General features: G+C 51.3%; 1 protein-coding gene across 1 annotated transcript in view; it reads right to left on the reverse strand.

Annotated features, from left to right (window-relative positions):
• Positions 1-15,938, reverse strand: part of LOC111158488 (paired box 8) — a 56,144-nt gene extending 40,206 nt beyond the window's left edge. The window contains exon 1 of the mRNA XM_022520537.1: positions 15,858-15,938. Coding sequence (XP_022376245.1) covers positions 15,858-15,882 — 25 coding nt within the window. The 5' untranslated portion in view covers positions 15,883-15,938. The remainder of the gene's footprint in view (positions 1-15,857) is intronic.
• Between the last annotated feature and the right edge of the window lie 309 nt (positions 15,939-16,247).

The raw sequence follows: 16,247 nt of genomic DNA on the forward strand, positions 1-16,247 counted from the left end.
TTGTACCAGGGACGGGTTTTCATAATTCTATGAGAGGTGGGGCTGGCATGTCGAGCCCATTTTCTAGATGAAGACACCGACTAGGAAGGTTAACTGACTTGTGCACAACCAGTTAAGAGAAGACTTGAGACTGCATGAGAGTGAGATCCACTCTCGCCCACAGCCAGAGGGGAAATCTCTGAGAGGCGGGGGTTCCATACAGAAAGAAAGGCTGTCTCCCCAGCAAGTGTGGCGTGCGAGTCTCCACGTGTGAGAGACCCCTGGCGGGGCTTTGATTGGCAGACCCTAGATCTGGGGTTCTCAAATGCTAATCCACAGCAGAATCACTGGGCACTTGTGATGGGGACAGGCTCCAGGGCCTTACATCTGTTCGCAGAGCCCTGGAAGCTTCTGAAGCTGGAACAAAGCCTACACTTGAGAAACACTTGTATAAAGCAAATTTCAAAGTGGTGATTTCATTTAGCAAATATTTATTAAGCATCTAGCTTATATCTACGATGTGCCAGATGAGTTTGGGGAATTCAGATCTTGGAAGCACTGGTCCTCACAGATAGCCCTGAATCTGGCCACCCACCCTGCCCAGCCGATGCCCAGCATCCATGAGGAAGGACACTGTTGGGTCAGTCTTGCCCAGCCTGCCAGTGTTTGCTAATCCCAGTGGTCTCTGCTGCCCAAACTCAACACCCCACATCTGGGCTTAGGCCAGCAAGGTGCTTTAGGACTGAGGAGGGGGTCCCTGAGACCCAGAGGTCTCAGGCCTCCTCAGTGGCCGCATCAGGTTTCCCAAAAAAGCTACAATTCCTGGTCTCCTCAGTCCCATAGCGCCCCCTTATTATAAAGAAAATCAGACAGTGATTATAGCAATATCGTGTGAAAGGACCAAGTGGGCTTCACGTGGGGAAGACCTCACTTGAAAAACTCAAATGGACAAGTTAGGTCAACTGGCAAAACAATAAAACATGCTATTGGAGATTTATGTCAAAAATCCCATCATGGGCCTTTGTGGAGCCCTCATCTGGTATAGGATTCTATGTTTCAGTGCTGGGGAGGTAGAGAGAACGAAGAGTTCTCCCTCTTGCCTAGCTCAGCAGGATTCAGATGGGGAATCAGACGGGGACAGTCGTAAAAGCTGAGGGGAGCGAAAAGGGCCTGATTAGGAAAGTGGAACATGGGCAGGACTCTGTCAAAAGAGTGGGAGTAGGGATGACGGCCCCGGCCGCTGCCATTGCACGGGCAAAGGTGCAGAGGTGGGGCTGTACACAGTGTGTTTTGGAAACAGAGACCAGTTGGCTGGAACACGGGTTTGCATATGGAAGTGGTGGGAAACAGCGTCAGGGAGGTGGGATAGAATGTTCTCGAACTGTACACCAGAGGTTTGCCCACAAATGCCTGTTAATGATTGGACTAAAAGGAAGTGCAAACGGGACTCTGAGATGATTTTGGAAAATCACCAGGCTAAGATTCTCTGGAACAGGGCTGGGAAAGGAGAGAAGTCAGAACATTTGAATAATGTGAGTCATCTAGCCATCCCGGATTACTGCCAAGCTGTTCTCCTTAATAAAAATACCACAAAGCTCAAAGAGGATAAAATAGGTATGTGGCTCTAGCTAGAGAGCGAAAGGGAAGATGAAGATCAACAAGGGAAGTGCGAAGTCAAGCCAGGGGAGGATGGAAGTTTTCATGCACAGTGAGTGAAACACTCCCAAACACGTACATTGAGTGCACTTGACCCAGCCTTCCTGATGGCAGGGTTGGTATTGAAGCCTTCGTCTGGCCTCTCTGGTCAAAGACCCCTGTCATTTGTGGGAGTCCCAACCTGACGTTCCATTGCTGCACCCTTTGCCTGGAGCCGACTCTGGTCCTAGGACCCCACATTTCTGCTCCCACTGGTCCCTCCTCCAGACCCTGCTAGAATCCTGCCCCTCCCTTAGGGTAGGGTCCTACCCCTGCCCCTCCCATCATAGCCCTGTCCCCCTCCCTTTCCCACCAGCTCTGCATTTTATGTCTTTCTGAAAGGAATCTTTCCTTTCTCTCTTCGCTTGTGGCTAAAAGTCCAACTTGTTTCCATTCTCTCTAGAATGTTAGCGTGTCTCCTGAGTTCTGCAATCTGAGTCTAGCTCCACACCTGTCATGCTGAGGGGTTCTGTAGATGTTTACTTATTAAACTGAATGTTAGAGTATGAATGTCCTTTGAAACAATTTGGAGTTAGAGCTCAAGTCATGTGTGGCCCGGGGAGGTGTGATTGGGTGAGAGAGTGAGAGTGTGTCCTAGGACCCTAGAGTAACTAAGCATGGGTGAGGGTGGGGTGAAGTCGGGTATGTGGAGAGTCAGGCAGAGAGCAGAGGGACCCCAGATGCTTCTTGAGGAGCTGGAGTAAAACCTCAGGGGGTCCAGGCACAGGGACCCGGTGGGGTACCCATTTAGGAGAGAAATAGGTCAGAAAGAGAGGAGACAGGTCCGTCTCAGGGCTGTAGAGGGCTGGGAACAGAAGCACCACTGGGTTAGCGGACCCAGTGGTCTGTGCACCTGAGGAGAAAAAGAAATGATATTTCTGTGGCTGGTGTCATGGGCTAGATGCTGGTGTCCCCCCAAATTCATATGTTGAAGCCCTAATACCCAGTATGATGGTATATGGCGGGGGGGCTTTGGGAGGTAATTAGGGTTAGATGAGGTCATGAGGATGAGCCCTCATGATGGGGACAGTGCTTATCATTTGAGCTTATAATAATGCTATTCTTATAAGAAGAGACACCAGTTCTCTCTCCTCAGGCACCCGCATCAAGGAAAGGCCACGTGAGGACACAATGTGAAGGCCCCGCCTACAAGCCAGGAAGGGCACCCTCACCAGACTTGACCATGCAGTACTCTGATCTCAGACTCTGCCTCCAGAACAGTGAGGAATAAATATCTGTGGTTTAAGCCACTGGTTGTGTGCCATTGTGGTTTTTTTTTTTTTAAGATTTTATTTGAGAGAGAGAGTAAGCGCGTGTAGGATGGGGAAAGGGGAGGGGGACAAGCAGACTCCACACTGAGTGCAGAGCCCACTGCAGGGCTCGATCCCATGACCCTGAGATCATGACTGAGCCAAAGTCAAGAGTCAGAGGCTTAATGAATGGAGCCCCCAGGCACCCCTGGCATTGTGTTTTAACAGCCTGAACTGAATAAGACAGGTGGCTGGGACAGAGAGTGTGGGGGGTGCAGGCTCTTTGGAGGAAAGCTCCAGGAGAGGTGTCTTGGCCCTGAGTCTGCTCCAGAGCAGCTGAGAGCGAGACAGGGGAGCAACCTGCACAAGCTGTGTGGGCGAGTGTCCTTACTTGGCCACGATCACTGGTTCCCTTACATGACTGACACACGCATGCTAGGTACCACTTGCCTGGAAAGCAGGGGGCTTTTTGAGAAGGGAAAGGTGAGAGAGGTGGGGGCTTGGGGACGGGGCTCCTTCCTGGATGGTGGCAAATGCAAATTCTCCGTGGTACCTTCTGATGCAGGCCTGCGCAGCTCATCATTTCACAGAATGGGGGTGCTACGCCCGCCAGGCAGACATCAGGCAGCCCTAGCCTCACATCAACACTATTATGACACTCCTCAGGAAGGCCACACACGCTTCCACCAAGAAGGCGACTGAACAGCAAGCTCCACATAGCGAAAAGTATAACGTGCTGCTCAATTGATCCGAGATCCTAAGGAATATATGAGGTAGTGGCCATTAAATAGAAAAAAAATTACACCTTGAACTCGAAGGTGGTTTGTCCACAAATGCACTTTCTCCTGCCACTGTCGCTCAGTTTCATTATTATCAATGAGCACCTCTGCCTGTTCTGCAGGGACACGTGGTTTGAGAATCACTGATTTATGAAGGTGATACAAATATTTGTGGATCCAACATACAAAGCATTCATGATGCCACCGCATTGTTGGTAATAATCGGTCCGTGCAGGCGCTGCAGAACCCTCGTGCCTCCATGAGATTGCGGGGCACACTCCCATGGTCCCTGAATGTTTCTATAATCAGGGGCCTGTGCGCTCACATAGCCGCAGGCTGAGGACAGAGGGGCTCGCGGGGAGAGCTGCCAGGGAATTCTGAGCAGGGATGATAGATCGGACAGGATAGTCTCATGGTCTGAGTGGAGGAAGGAGCCCACCGGTGAAAACCCTCAGCCACCTGCCTTCAGTGTTGCCATTCTCAGGGCACCAAGAGGCCAGATTCTAGAATAAGCAGGTCCCACTGCTGTTGCTGCCTGCTTGGTAACAGTGTCCTCTTCTGGGAAGAGCCAGTATAAACCCCAGAGACAGAGTATTGCTAGTGATTCTGACACTGGTCTCATGAGTGGCCCAAGTGAATGGCCATCTTTTGGTCTCATTTGAAACCCAGGTCTCTGCAGGGCCCTCATGATTCCTCTGTCCTAGAACTTAAATGGGATCCCCGGGGAGGAAGGCATGGCTAGACACCGAAGGTCCTCTGCTCACACCTCAAACCATAGGCTGCAAGAAGGGGGAGGTCACAAGCCAGGGACCTCATGCTTGCATTGATCCGAATTGACCCACAACACACAGCAGATTCCCCGGATACCTTGGGCCTCTCTTCGTCTACCGTGTCTGTTACTGGTGCTTCTCAGCAATGTGGACTAGATTGGGACTTTGCAATGGCACCTGGGTTTTCCTGGCTGGATCTCTGGGGGTCTCTGAGAGCAGGGGATTCTTTGGCCTTCTTTTTTTTTGTTTTAATCACCCACAGACCTAGGACAGTGTTCCGCACCATAAAGGCTTCTTCCTAGTGTTTACACTTCCCAGTGAGACAGGGTAAGCATTGTCCATATGTGTGTGAGCATTTGTCACCCACATGTATATGAGTGTGGGTGTAACTGGCTATGTGAGCATGTGTATCATGTCCAGGGAACTAGGGCAGGACACCCTGCACCCAGGGTACAGAATTTAAGGAGGCCCTCACTCTCGGGGCCAGCCTTCCCCTTGCATGAGCCTGAGAGTGAGCGCGTCCTTAAATCTTGCCCTCCTGGTGCCTCGCCCTAGTCCCAACTCTGGCTGGCTGTACCAGTGAGTGCGTAGGTGTATGGTTCTGTACGTTTGTGTGTATGGGAGTGTGCGTGTTGTGGATATGTGTGTCTGTGTGTGTTGGTGCCTCTCCCTAGGCTTCAGCAGTCCCTGTCAGCAGGTATGGGAGGCCTCCCTCCTCGGTTTCCCGGGTCAGTGTTCACTTAGAACAGGCCGCAGCCAGCACTCCCTGGACTTGAGCCTGCCCTCACTCTACCCCAGCACATTCTGAAGGCAGCCCGGTGTCCCTGACCTGGCCCTGGTTGTAAGCATGGAGCCTCTGCTGTGCCACTAGGCCTGTGAGGTCTGGACCCAACTCTGGGTCCAGGTAGATATTTGGTGTCACATAACCCTAGGGAGCTCCTGGGTGAGGCCCACAGCCTCAAAGGTGTTCAGGTAGCCCAGATCTAGAAGGGCAAGAGCCACAGATAGAAATAGTCCTTCACACAGTGGACTGCAAAACATGCCATAAAAATAAAATGCTAGGGGGCCCTGGGGAGTTGGAGAGGAGGGAAGGCTTTAGGGGAATGTTGTATCTGAGCTGGGCCGGTGGGGGATCGCTGGGTGGAGGAAGCACCCGACTAAGCTCTCCCCAAGCCTGAGGTCATCTAGTCCTCACAGCCACGCCGAGACAGGAGCCGTGTGTCTATTTTTCTGCAGGTGTAAGTGATTGAATTTACAAGACCCCCGAAGCCAGCCCCTTTGGCACTCCCTTTTGTCCTCCAGCCAGGGGAAAGAGAGGCTCGCCTGGCCTCAACAAGGGCACTATCTACATGGAGTGGATTGGCAAACGCACTCCAGATTGTCTGCAAACAATAGAAGGCTGTGCACAATTGCGTCCTTGCTGTGGTACGGACAGTGACTTCCAGGGGGTGGGGGCAGAGAGCAGTGTGGGCAGCGGCACGATGCGCTCCTGGCCTCAGATCTCCCAGGGAGATGGATGCCTTCCAGCCAACAGGAGCCAGCCAGCCAGGGACGAAGCTGTGAGAAAGCCATCAGGACAGCCACCATGTCACTGCCAGCAGGATTCTCGAGAGTAGGTCTCACCTGCAGAAGGGTGAGCCCTGAGGTCTGGGCCCACCTGTCACAGTTAGGGGCAGCTGTCCAGACAGCTCTGTGGCCAGCAGGAGAGGGGAAGCTCGTGGGGCATGAGGATATTCCCGGTGTGGGGCACTGTCATGTCATCACAGAATATGGGGACCGGAAGGACCTGCTCTTTGTCACACTGTCAAGGAGATGGGGGGTCTAGAAGGGAAATCTTATGAAGTCCGCACGTCCCTGAAGGTGGGGAGAGGGGGGACGTGCATCAGAGGTGTCTGGCTAGGGTTTGATTTAGCAGATGTGGGCAGATCTCCATGGCATTTGTACCTACAGATTGGCAACATCTTGCCATGAGCCGGCCAGTCATCCCACTCCGGGGTCCCTGGTGTAGACCCCCATGGAGCCGGCTGAACCCACACAGGCTCCAATGCTGTCTCTCTAGAACAAGTGCTCCAAGGACCAACTAGACTCACGAAGTCCAGATGAGCTTTACATGTTGTCAGCAATGACACGGTTGGGCCAGGGTGACTGATGGAGATAAATGAATGACCTTTGGTGTTCCCACTACCCAGGTTGTTAGTTTTCAGTCCTTGACTCGCCACTGAATTGTTTGGTCTGATTATTTCCCCTCCTCATCAAGGGGTCTGTCCCCTTGACAGGGAATCACAAGACTCCAGTGGCCCTGAGAAGGTGCTGCTCACCCTTGTCACCGGGTCAGCAAGTGCCACCTCGCTGGCATGGCGCCCTGCACATGGTGAGTGGCCCACCATGAAGGCTTGTTACATTGAAGTAAACAGCTGACTCTCAGGGTCCTGTCTTGACTCCAGTACCTCTCTTGCCTGTCCTAACACTCTCCCTCCCGTCCTCATTCCTCGCCCCCACTTCCCACCTCCTGAGTCACAGCCAGATGTCCAAGGACCATTTTGACAAAACGATCTCAGGGTTGAGGTAGAAGACCGAAACAGAGCTGGGGTCAGTGATTTGGGGCTCAGCTAATTCTAAATGTCACCCAGGGTTTTTGGCCAAGACAAAGCTGGATTATTATTATGCAAAGTAGGAAAATGTAAGAAGGGGCAGGGTGGAGGGAGGGAGAGGGAGAGAGAGATTAGTGAATTTTTAAAAACATAACCATATGGTTTTGTGTCAATTAAGAACAAGTACCAAGACGTGTCTTACTACATGCCCAGCAGAGCTCTACACCCACTTCCACACACCTCTCCTCTAAGACACTACATTTTACCAAAGCCCTAGAATGTTCTGGATTCCAACATAAAGCCCATGGATAGCCCATTCTAGTGTCTCCCCTATGACTGGGTTTTCTGGTAAAATGAAATAAGGACTCACTTTGCAGAGTGTGCTGCCATAGCAGCTGATAGTGGCCACGGGGGTCCAAGCCAGCCCTTCCCAAGAGTGCTTTCACTTAATCCAACACTCCTAGGCAGTACGCCTAAATTTTAACTGGGACAAAGTTTGGATGCTGGGTTGTAAGTTACTCCTGCAGAGTTTCACAGGAAATGCTGAGACAATGTAATTTTCTCTAGGGCATCTGCCCTAGAGAATTTTTGGAGACTCTCCTCCCTGTGACCAGTGGATGGAGCAGGACAAAACAAACAAACAAACAAGAAACGAAAAAACCCAAACTCTTGAGTAGCAGCTATGTGCCAGGCGGCGATGCTGGTCGTACTTCCAGTACTTTCTAGAAGCCCTGCAACATTTTCGTATTCTACACACACACACACACACACACACACACACACACATACACGAGGAAATTCAAGCCCAGAGAGACAACTGACTTGCCCTAGGTCACACAGGGAGAAAACAGCAAGGTCAGTACAGGCAGAGCCTCCAAGGCAAAGCCCCTCCTGCTGCCTGTGGGGGTGGGGAGGCTCCCATGGCCCTGGCTTCCCAGGGGCTGCAAAATCCCTCGCCTCCTGACACCTCCTGGCCCCGGAGTTTATTCTAGGAATAATAGTTCTGCTGTCCTCCTAGAGAGGCTGAGGGATAAAAAATGCAACGCACACAGAGGACCCTGGGTGTGCAAACATGCAGTTCACACGATGACAGCAGATTAAGCTGTTTCTTAGATGCGTCACCCAACCAGCTCCCCGACCTCTCTGCTGTGCTGGTCTGACAGTGACAATATGTCCCAGGGGACTAATTAGCACTAACTACTCAGGTCACTCCAAGGCCACTTAGGAGAACAAGTGCAAAAGAAAAACTGATGAGCATTGTGGCTAAAGACAGGAGAAGAAAGACCACAGTTAAAAGAAGTGAGAGAAAAAGAAATATATAAAATATTTAGGGTTTTTTTTCCTCTCTCTATCTCACCCAGTCTCTCCGCTTAAACTACAGAAGGGTTTTCATCCGAGAAATGCAGCCAGCTGCTCTCACAGCAAAGAGAGCAAACATTACCAGCTAATGTTACAAGTTGGACCATGGAGGTGTCTCTGAAGGAGGAGATGATTTGGTTTTGAAGCCCTGAGTGAGAGGGACTCTGCGGAAGCAGCAGAAGGAATGAGCCTAAACTCAGGGAAATGAGACTGGGTACCGGCGATGGCCCCTGACGTCGTGGATGGGTCTTCCCAGTAACTCGGAAACTTCCATCATCCCCACTAACTCATTAGTCTCTGAACTGGACGCACGTAGGTAGGCCAAGGGCAGTTTGGAGCTGCCAAGGGACTGAGTTCCTTGCTGGCTTATGACAAATCAAGGTACCGGAGAATAGCTGTCCCCCTTTTATGATGCAGGTGGAAACATGGCAGCCTTGGGGGCATGCATTAAAAGAAAGTACCCTAACTCTGCCTTTCCCAGTGGCTGATCACCTCTTTCTTCCTCACAGTGACCTCCAGGAGGGACATTGTCATGGGTGCTACTTCTCCCATCATGCAGACGGGAAGACCAAGGACTGCACTGAAAAGGGGTCTATTCTAAGGAGTGGGAGTGTTAGGGACCCTGATGAGGAGAACAAGCTGACAGACAGAAGGCCCTGCCTGTTGCTGTCACGACTGCTGTCCCTAGAGGCCCTCACACCCTCTCTCATCGAGGGTTCTGGCCCGAATTCCCAGCAAGAGTTGCAGGCGTGAACCATCCAGTGGTACAGGGAGTTTGCATGAGCTGGACTTTGGGAAAGGGGGGGGGTGGAAGAAAGAGGGGTTGGAGTCACATCAGCCTCTCTTAGCATCCATTGCCTTCTCTTCTGCAAAAATGTCAGAAACAGTAGCTGTCTGGTTAGAGTCCTGGGAATTAAATTAGAAGCTGATGTGCCGTCTCCCAAGGAAAACCATCCCAAGAAGAGCCCGCCTAGATACTAAGCCAGCTTTCATTTACTGAGGGCTCACTAAGTGCCAAGGTGTGCTGAGCTCTTTCTTAACTCTAAAAGTGGCATCGGGAAAGCCAGTGTAGCGTGGGGCTGGCTGTGCCAAGCCTTAGCAAGACTTGGCATCTTGTTTGGCATTCGGGACTAGGGAGGGAGCCTGAGGAATGAGCACAGAAACAGAACCCACCCCTCCCTGGGGGACCTCCGGAACCTCCCTGCCCTTGACCTTCGACACGGACACGCCTCAAGGAAGGAGATGCTGGTTTCTGCCCAGCCCCATTCCTGGGGAAGGAGCCCCAGTCAGGACAAAGCCTAGACTCAGTGACATGAATTGTGGGTTTAAAATAGAAAACTTTCTGGGAAGATTTTTCTGGCCCATGACCCATGGAAGAGACATTTGCTCACCGTGTCCCCACCTGGCCGAGGGAGAGACCTAGAGGGGCTTTCAAAAAACCCGAACAGGATTGTCAACCTTAACTCTGGATTTAAGGAAATAGTTATGACCCTCAAAGGTCCACTTACAAGTGCGCTGACCACAGGTAAATGAGGAAGAGTGGATGCCTCTGCCCATCCACCCTACCCAGAGACTCCATCATGGAGTCACTGATCACTGACTGAATGAACTGGGATTGGCCTCGGATAGTAGAGCTTTCAGGAACCAAGAGACCCCTGGATGGCTCTTCTCTCTTCCTTCCCCCAAAGAAGCAGGTGCAGTCCCTGCACATACTTCCTAGGAAGAATGTCTTCTAGCTCTTTCTCCAGAAGAACTCGGACTATAAAGTGTTCCATTCTGAACCCAGAAAAGAATCACTCCCCCAAAGAACTCTGAGTATGGGGGTGCATTCTCCTCTTTTTATATGATGTTTTATATCCCCGTGTCCTATCTCCAAAGGGAGCGGGGGCTTGTGGGGGCCAGTGATTCAGCCGGTCCCCAAGTTTCAACTAAAACAAAAGCCAATTGGATAGGGGTGCATTCTCCTGTCCTCTCCTTTTAAAACCATCTTTTTTTTTTTTTTTTCCTTAAACGAAATTGTTTCTTTTATCTTTTGGCTCCTTGTGTCCTCAGAACCCCAGAGCTCAAAGCTTTCTGAGCGCAACTGAGAGCTCGGCCCCTCTTGGACTGATAAATAGAGCAGCTTTAAAATGCTTAGAACTGAAGACAGACCAACTGTGGTGAGAGAAAGTAAACACATCCATGCACCAGTCAACCCTAGCAAGCTCCTCGCTGAGATTACAAACTGCAGTTCCTGCCTGAGCTGGCGAGGATGCTAGAGCGGGCTGGCTGTGGGGGGGGGGGGGGGGGGGGGGGCGGGCAGAGCCACAAAGCAGGCTTCTCTGCCTCAGTTGGTTGTGCCCCAGAGGAGACAGGTCACCTGGGAGTCTGCTCAGTACCAGGCTTGGATGTTTCTGAGCATAACAGACCCTGCCAATGGGTTTCCCATTGGTTTCATACTTGGAAATGTCCCAAGAGAAGAGGGGACCAGCTTCATTCTGATTTAAAAGGACTCCTCTCCCTCAACCCGCATTCTTTATGGGCAGGTGAAATTCACCGGTGAGAAAACTGGGATTTTTCACAAAACACAATATGATCACTCCATAATTTGATAGGAATATTTGAGGCACTTTTCCTATGAAAAATAAATACTTTAAATATCCCCTCCCCGAAACACACACACAAATTGTTTTTTATGAGAACCAATTAATAAATGCTAATTCATTCAGGCATATCTCTACTAAATTACTGTTTCATTTAATTGCAGGGGAATTTTCCATTACTAAACTCTCCCTTGCTGATTTTTTTTGCATTATTTATATATTTTTTCAGTTTCACTAATAGTGAGATTGGTATGTGATATTATCTGCTGTTTGTACGTCTTAAATTTCTTTTTTCATTTAGAATGTTTCCTCATTCTTGCAGCTCCACGTAATCCGGGAGAAACATCATTAAAAGCAGACAAGATTTTATACATAAATGAGAAAGGCACTGGCTGAAATTAACCTGGCAGGAGCGCATCTTGTCTGATCGTGCTTCTCTCATTTCAGGCGTGCATGAGTGTGTGCAAGTATGTGTCTCCACTCTGGGTTTGTGTGCAAACGTTTTCCTGTCAGTGAGTTGCAAGTCCATCTGTGGAAAGATTGTGGGTGTATAGCTAGGAATGAAGATCCCAGGGGCTTTAATAATAAAAATAAACAGCACTCAAATCTCTTTACAAGTCCCCAGAGCACAATGCGTATTTTCTTGCTTCCTTTTTAGGGACACCACCAAATCAAGACCTTGATATCTAGACACCCAAGAGCCAGACCACCTGGATCCTGAAAATCCTGCCGCTTGTCATGCATAGAAAAGTGGGGAAGTTGCCTGTGGTGTTTAGGGGTTGCTTAGGGCTGTGGTAGAGATCTGTGTTCAAAAGGATGTGTTTTGAAGTAGAATTCCCATTTTAATATATTGAATGACAAAGGTCCTGTGCACCTGGCTACCTTTGCTTCTACGATAAGTTCTTTCATTTTGATTCTCTCCAGCCACCTTCTCCCTCTCTCTCTCCCCTCCCCCTCCCCCATTGCCTCCTTTCAGGGTCTTTCTTTTGCTCTTTATTCTGTCCCTTCTTTCTCTTTCACAGTAACATATTCTGGAGGGTGTGAATGATTAAACTGTTTACTCCGAGGTTTAAGTATGAAAAGGCATGTCACCGAAGTAAAGTTTCACCTTCATACCCAACTCTATCAATAATTACAGAACAGGGATGATGATTAGTAAGTCTTTCTTACAATTAGCTCTTATGAAAATGATGCCATTTATTCTGAGCATATGGAGTTCTATCGATTTTACTTTTCACAAAAATTAATTACAAATCGTAGTAACCTCCAAAATGAAGTCAGCATATGAAGGGGTTGTGAGTAGATCCATCGAAAATATATACCCAATAAACAGGTACCCCCTTAAATTAGAGATTTGAAGCCATAAATAGAAAGTTTTGACATATTATTGTATTAGCAGATGATCTCCTTTCAATAAAAATATCGCAATAATTAAAATTTCATGAGACTGATTTTTTGTTTTGTTTTTTCTCCATTTCCTTTGTCCTCTTGAGCAAAATTAGGCAGAGTCTTTTTGGGTAGAGACTGATGAAATTAATTAACTTTCCTTCACCCCAAGAAAGTCCCAAATAAATGCTTCCAGTGGACATCAAAAAAGTGTCAATTAGAAATAATTACTTCTTATCAATCAGTGGGGGCAATTAAAGTGACAAAGCTTGAAAAGATACTTATCTTAAAACTAATTCACAAGGTAGCTAAATTATCTCCTAATTAACTTGCATTGAGGAGGGTGGGAGGATGGACCCTTTTGAAACAAAGATGAATTGAGGAGCCCCGATACCTCTTTATGTTCCTTGAGACTGTTTCCCATCCGGAGACCTTGTTTTCAACCCAGGCAAGAAAACTGGGAAGAAAATAGATCTCTCCCAAATGCATTTGGTCCCCTTTCCTCCTTTCATAGACCAAGAGGAGGGAACAGGGCTTTGCATCTCAGATTTAGGAAGTTAGAGGCATGTTCCTTCTGGATCTTAAGTCTCATTTGACCCCTTGAATAATCTATTTTCAGTAGCTGGGGAAGAGGGTTGCCGGCAAGTTCTGGCACATAACTTTTAATGACAACCTGCTTGCTTTTACTAAACTCTCTCCCTTGCTGATACAGAATTATTTTCATTTTAATATTTATGTGGCATTTATCTTTAAACATTAAAAAAAGTGGACTTGTGCTTTAAAGGATCTTTGTTCCCCGATGCTACAAAATTCCCAGCAGATTTTACAGAATGTTCAGCCCATTGCTGACCAGCACAATCAAAATAATTCCCCGTGTGCTCTCCGCAGCCCTTCAGAATAAAGCTTGTAGGGAAAAATATATGTATAAGACCTTTCTTCAAAGCAAGATCAAAGGACAGTGAGAGTGAACCAGACTAGGGTGAGCTGCTTTGGCTGGTCGGGTGGGCAGGGCCGCGCAGGAAACTTTTCTCGGGCTTCTTGGGTTTTTGGAAACGGTGGCTGCGCTCGGCGGCCTCGGTCCCACGAAAAGCCCCGTGACCGCCTAGCCTGCGTACCCCGGGATTCTGCTCCAGAGGAAACTTACATGGAAGCTCTCCTGGCAAAAGACAACTCAACAATGGAAGTGCCTGGGGAAAAGAGGGAAGCGGCTAAAACCTGATAGAAATGGGCTTATAAAAACGGGAGTCAGTTTATGAGTTTATCTTTAAATATAGGCAACGGTGTTAAGAAAACTGATTAGATAGAGGGAGGTCTCTGGCTCAAGTTTTCGTTAAGAGAATTTAGAAAAGAAATGGGATAGCCTTGAAATGTTTGAGCTGTGTTTTACAGTTTTCTTCTGTTTTATTAGCATTAAATTAAACGAAAGAAGAAAGGCTCATTTTCCCTCCTTGAAGTTTTATTTCTTTATTTGTTGTAGGGGAAGGTTTAGAAGTAGACCCTCTGCCTTCCTTAAACGGAAAAATACCTCTGTCCTGGCCCTGCAGGGAGTGGACGGCTCTCTCCCCAAACCCAAGGACAATTTGCATCTGAGCCAGTGGGGAATGACCTCTCATCTTCTGGGCCAGTTGCTGATTAAAAATAAAGTAAAAATAAATGGTGTCTTCCCCCCTCCCCCTTTCTTCTTTTATCCCCATTTATTCTGAGTGCTTCTAGAATGAAAATAGGTAGCGAAAACAAAATCAAGCCAACCCAAGAGATCGTGACCTCGTCTTATTTCTAGCAGAACAGAGGGAAAGGGGTCTGGTGCAGCACGGTAAATTCGAGGTCCCAGGACACCCAATCCTACCATCGCCTGAAAGGTCAGGGGAAGGTCGGGCTGCGGGCTGGGGGAGATGGAATCGGGAACCCAGAGGAATTGGCCGGAACCAGGGGCACTAAGCTCGTCCTCGGAGACCGTTCCGATCCCGAGGCAGGGACGACGTCCGGTATTGTACCCCCGTTTGGCTAATGACCGAGGGGCGAAAACCTGGTCCCGGCCTCAGAAAGTGGTCAAGGAGCGTGCGCGGCGCCGGAGTGCGGCGGGTAAGGGGAGCCAGGGAGGTCCGCTCGATTCCCTGGCTCTCCGACCCCGCGGCTCCCGGGAAGGGCCGAGAGGTCTCTACTCCGCGCGCCGAAAGCGGCACCGCGCCCGCAGAGGCGGCCGGGACGGCTCGGGCCACGTTGTTCTAGGGGCACGGAGGTGGCGAGGCAGAGTACCGCTGACTCCCATCTCCCACCTTAGAGCAAGCCAGAATGAGCAACCTTCCGGAGCCTCGCGGGGTTCCCCGCACCCCTCGTTGTGGAGCCTCGGCCCCTGGACCCGAGGCTGCGCGGCGAAGCTCGGACTCGTGGCGCTCTCGGCTAAATAGAGATCTCAGCCGCGCGCCGTGCCCGATGCGACCCTGCTTATTATAACAAATGTCCCGTTTGCCGAGCGGGACTTCATATTCGCCGAGAATTCATCTGAAATATTGATTTCCTCTCACTTCGCCGGCCCAAATCGATAGCATTGCGCCCTGGCCCCATAAATCGCTTTCTCCGCGGCCCGCCCGGCTCCATCCATCACATGGGGCTGGGCCGTGTCTTTGCCCGCTGTCCACACTTGCTGCACGCCGGGGCGGCCGTGCCCACCGCGCCCACCGTGCCCACCGCGCCCACCGCGCCCGCCGGCCCAGACCCTGGGGCTCTGTCTCCGTAACACCTCCCCACCCCCCTCCCCGCCCCCAACAAACCCGGCCTGGGCCAGGAGGCGGGGAAGAGCAGGCGCCACGGCCAGGGAGGGACCCCGAGCGCTTTGGGAGGCTCGGGGCCGGGTCACCGCTGGGGAGGGGGTTTCGGCTCCGCGGGCAGCCCGGTGCTCGCAGGCCGAACGCCCCGCGCGCCTCTCTCCGCCTGCCCCAAGCACGGCAAGGAGGAGTCCGAGAGCAGCTGAGGGCACTCAGAGGTCCCCCAGGCCCCGGACCACGGGCTTCTTTCCCGCCCGCTTGAGGGGTGCGCGGGGCTCACCTCCCACCAGGGCAGCCAGGATCAAGAGCTGCGCGCACCCGCGCTCGAGGGCTTAGAGGTCGGGGGCGGCCCAGGGCCTGAGAGACGCAGGATGTTCTCCCCCATGGGACATGCAAGACGGGGGTGCGGCGCGAGGAACACCCCTCTGACCCGCACGGAGAGCTCCTCACCGCTCCGTGTGGACCGCAGAAACCAAGGCCTGGGGAGGGCGGCTCGCCGGGCCGAGAGGGGGACCTCCGGGCCTGAGAACGGCGAGACGGCCGCAGCGGAGGGCTAGGCCAGCGGCGCCCCCGACTGCGTCCCGGCGCAGGTGGGTCCCACGAGCGCGGAGCGTAAGCTCCCCAGCCCCACCGACCCGAGCGCACGCAAGGACGCACGGCGACGCGGGGGCTCTGGGGTCCCGGCAGCGCCGCGTCCTTACCGGATCTGATGGAGTTGTGAGGCATCGCCGGGGAGTCGCTCGCAGCCCGCCGAGGGCTCAGGGCTTCCTCACGCAGGTCCCCGCCGCGCCCGCCGCCACGCCACTGCCCTGCACAGACCCAGGGGAAGGGGCATGAGATTCGATGTCCCTGTCTTATGCCTTCTCCCTGGGCCCTATCCCTCAGGCTCTCATCACGTGGCTGGAGTCAGAGGATTTTTAGGTGAAGGGTGGCCCACCTCGGCCTGGCTAACACACGTTTGCCGGGAGGATCCGGGATTGGGGGTCCTCTGAGGGAGCCCCAAACTCCAGCCCGGGGCCCTCTTCCTCTGTTGCCCCAGCCTTATCCAGTTTAACTTAGGAGGGGGAAACGCTGCCAGGCTCCCTGAGCCC

Source organism: Enhydra lutris, unplaced genomic scaffold (genome assembly GCF_002288905.1).
Source record: "Enhydra lutris kenyoni isolate GAN:26980312 unplaced genomic scaffold, ASM228890v2 scaffoldscaffold59, whole genome shotgun sequence".
In the NCBI taxonomy this organism is placed as follows: domain Eukaryota; kingdom Metazoa; phylum Chordata; class Mammalia; order Carnivora; family Mustelidae; genus Enhydra; species Enhydra lutris.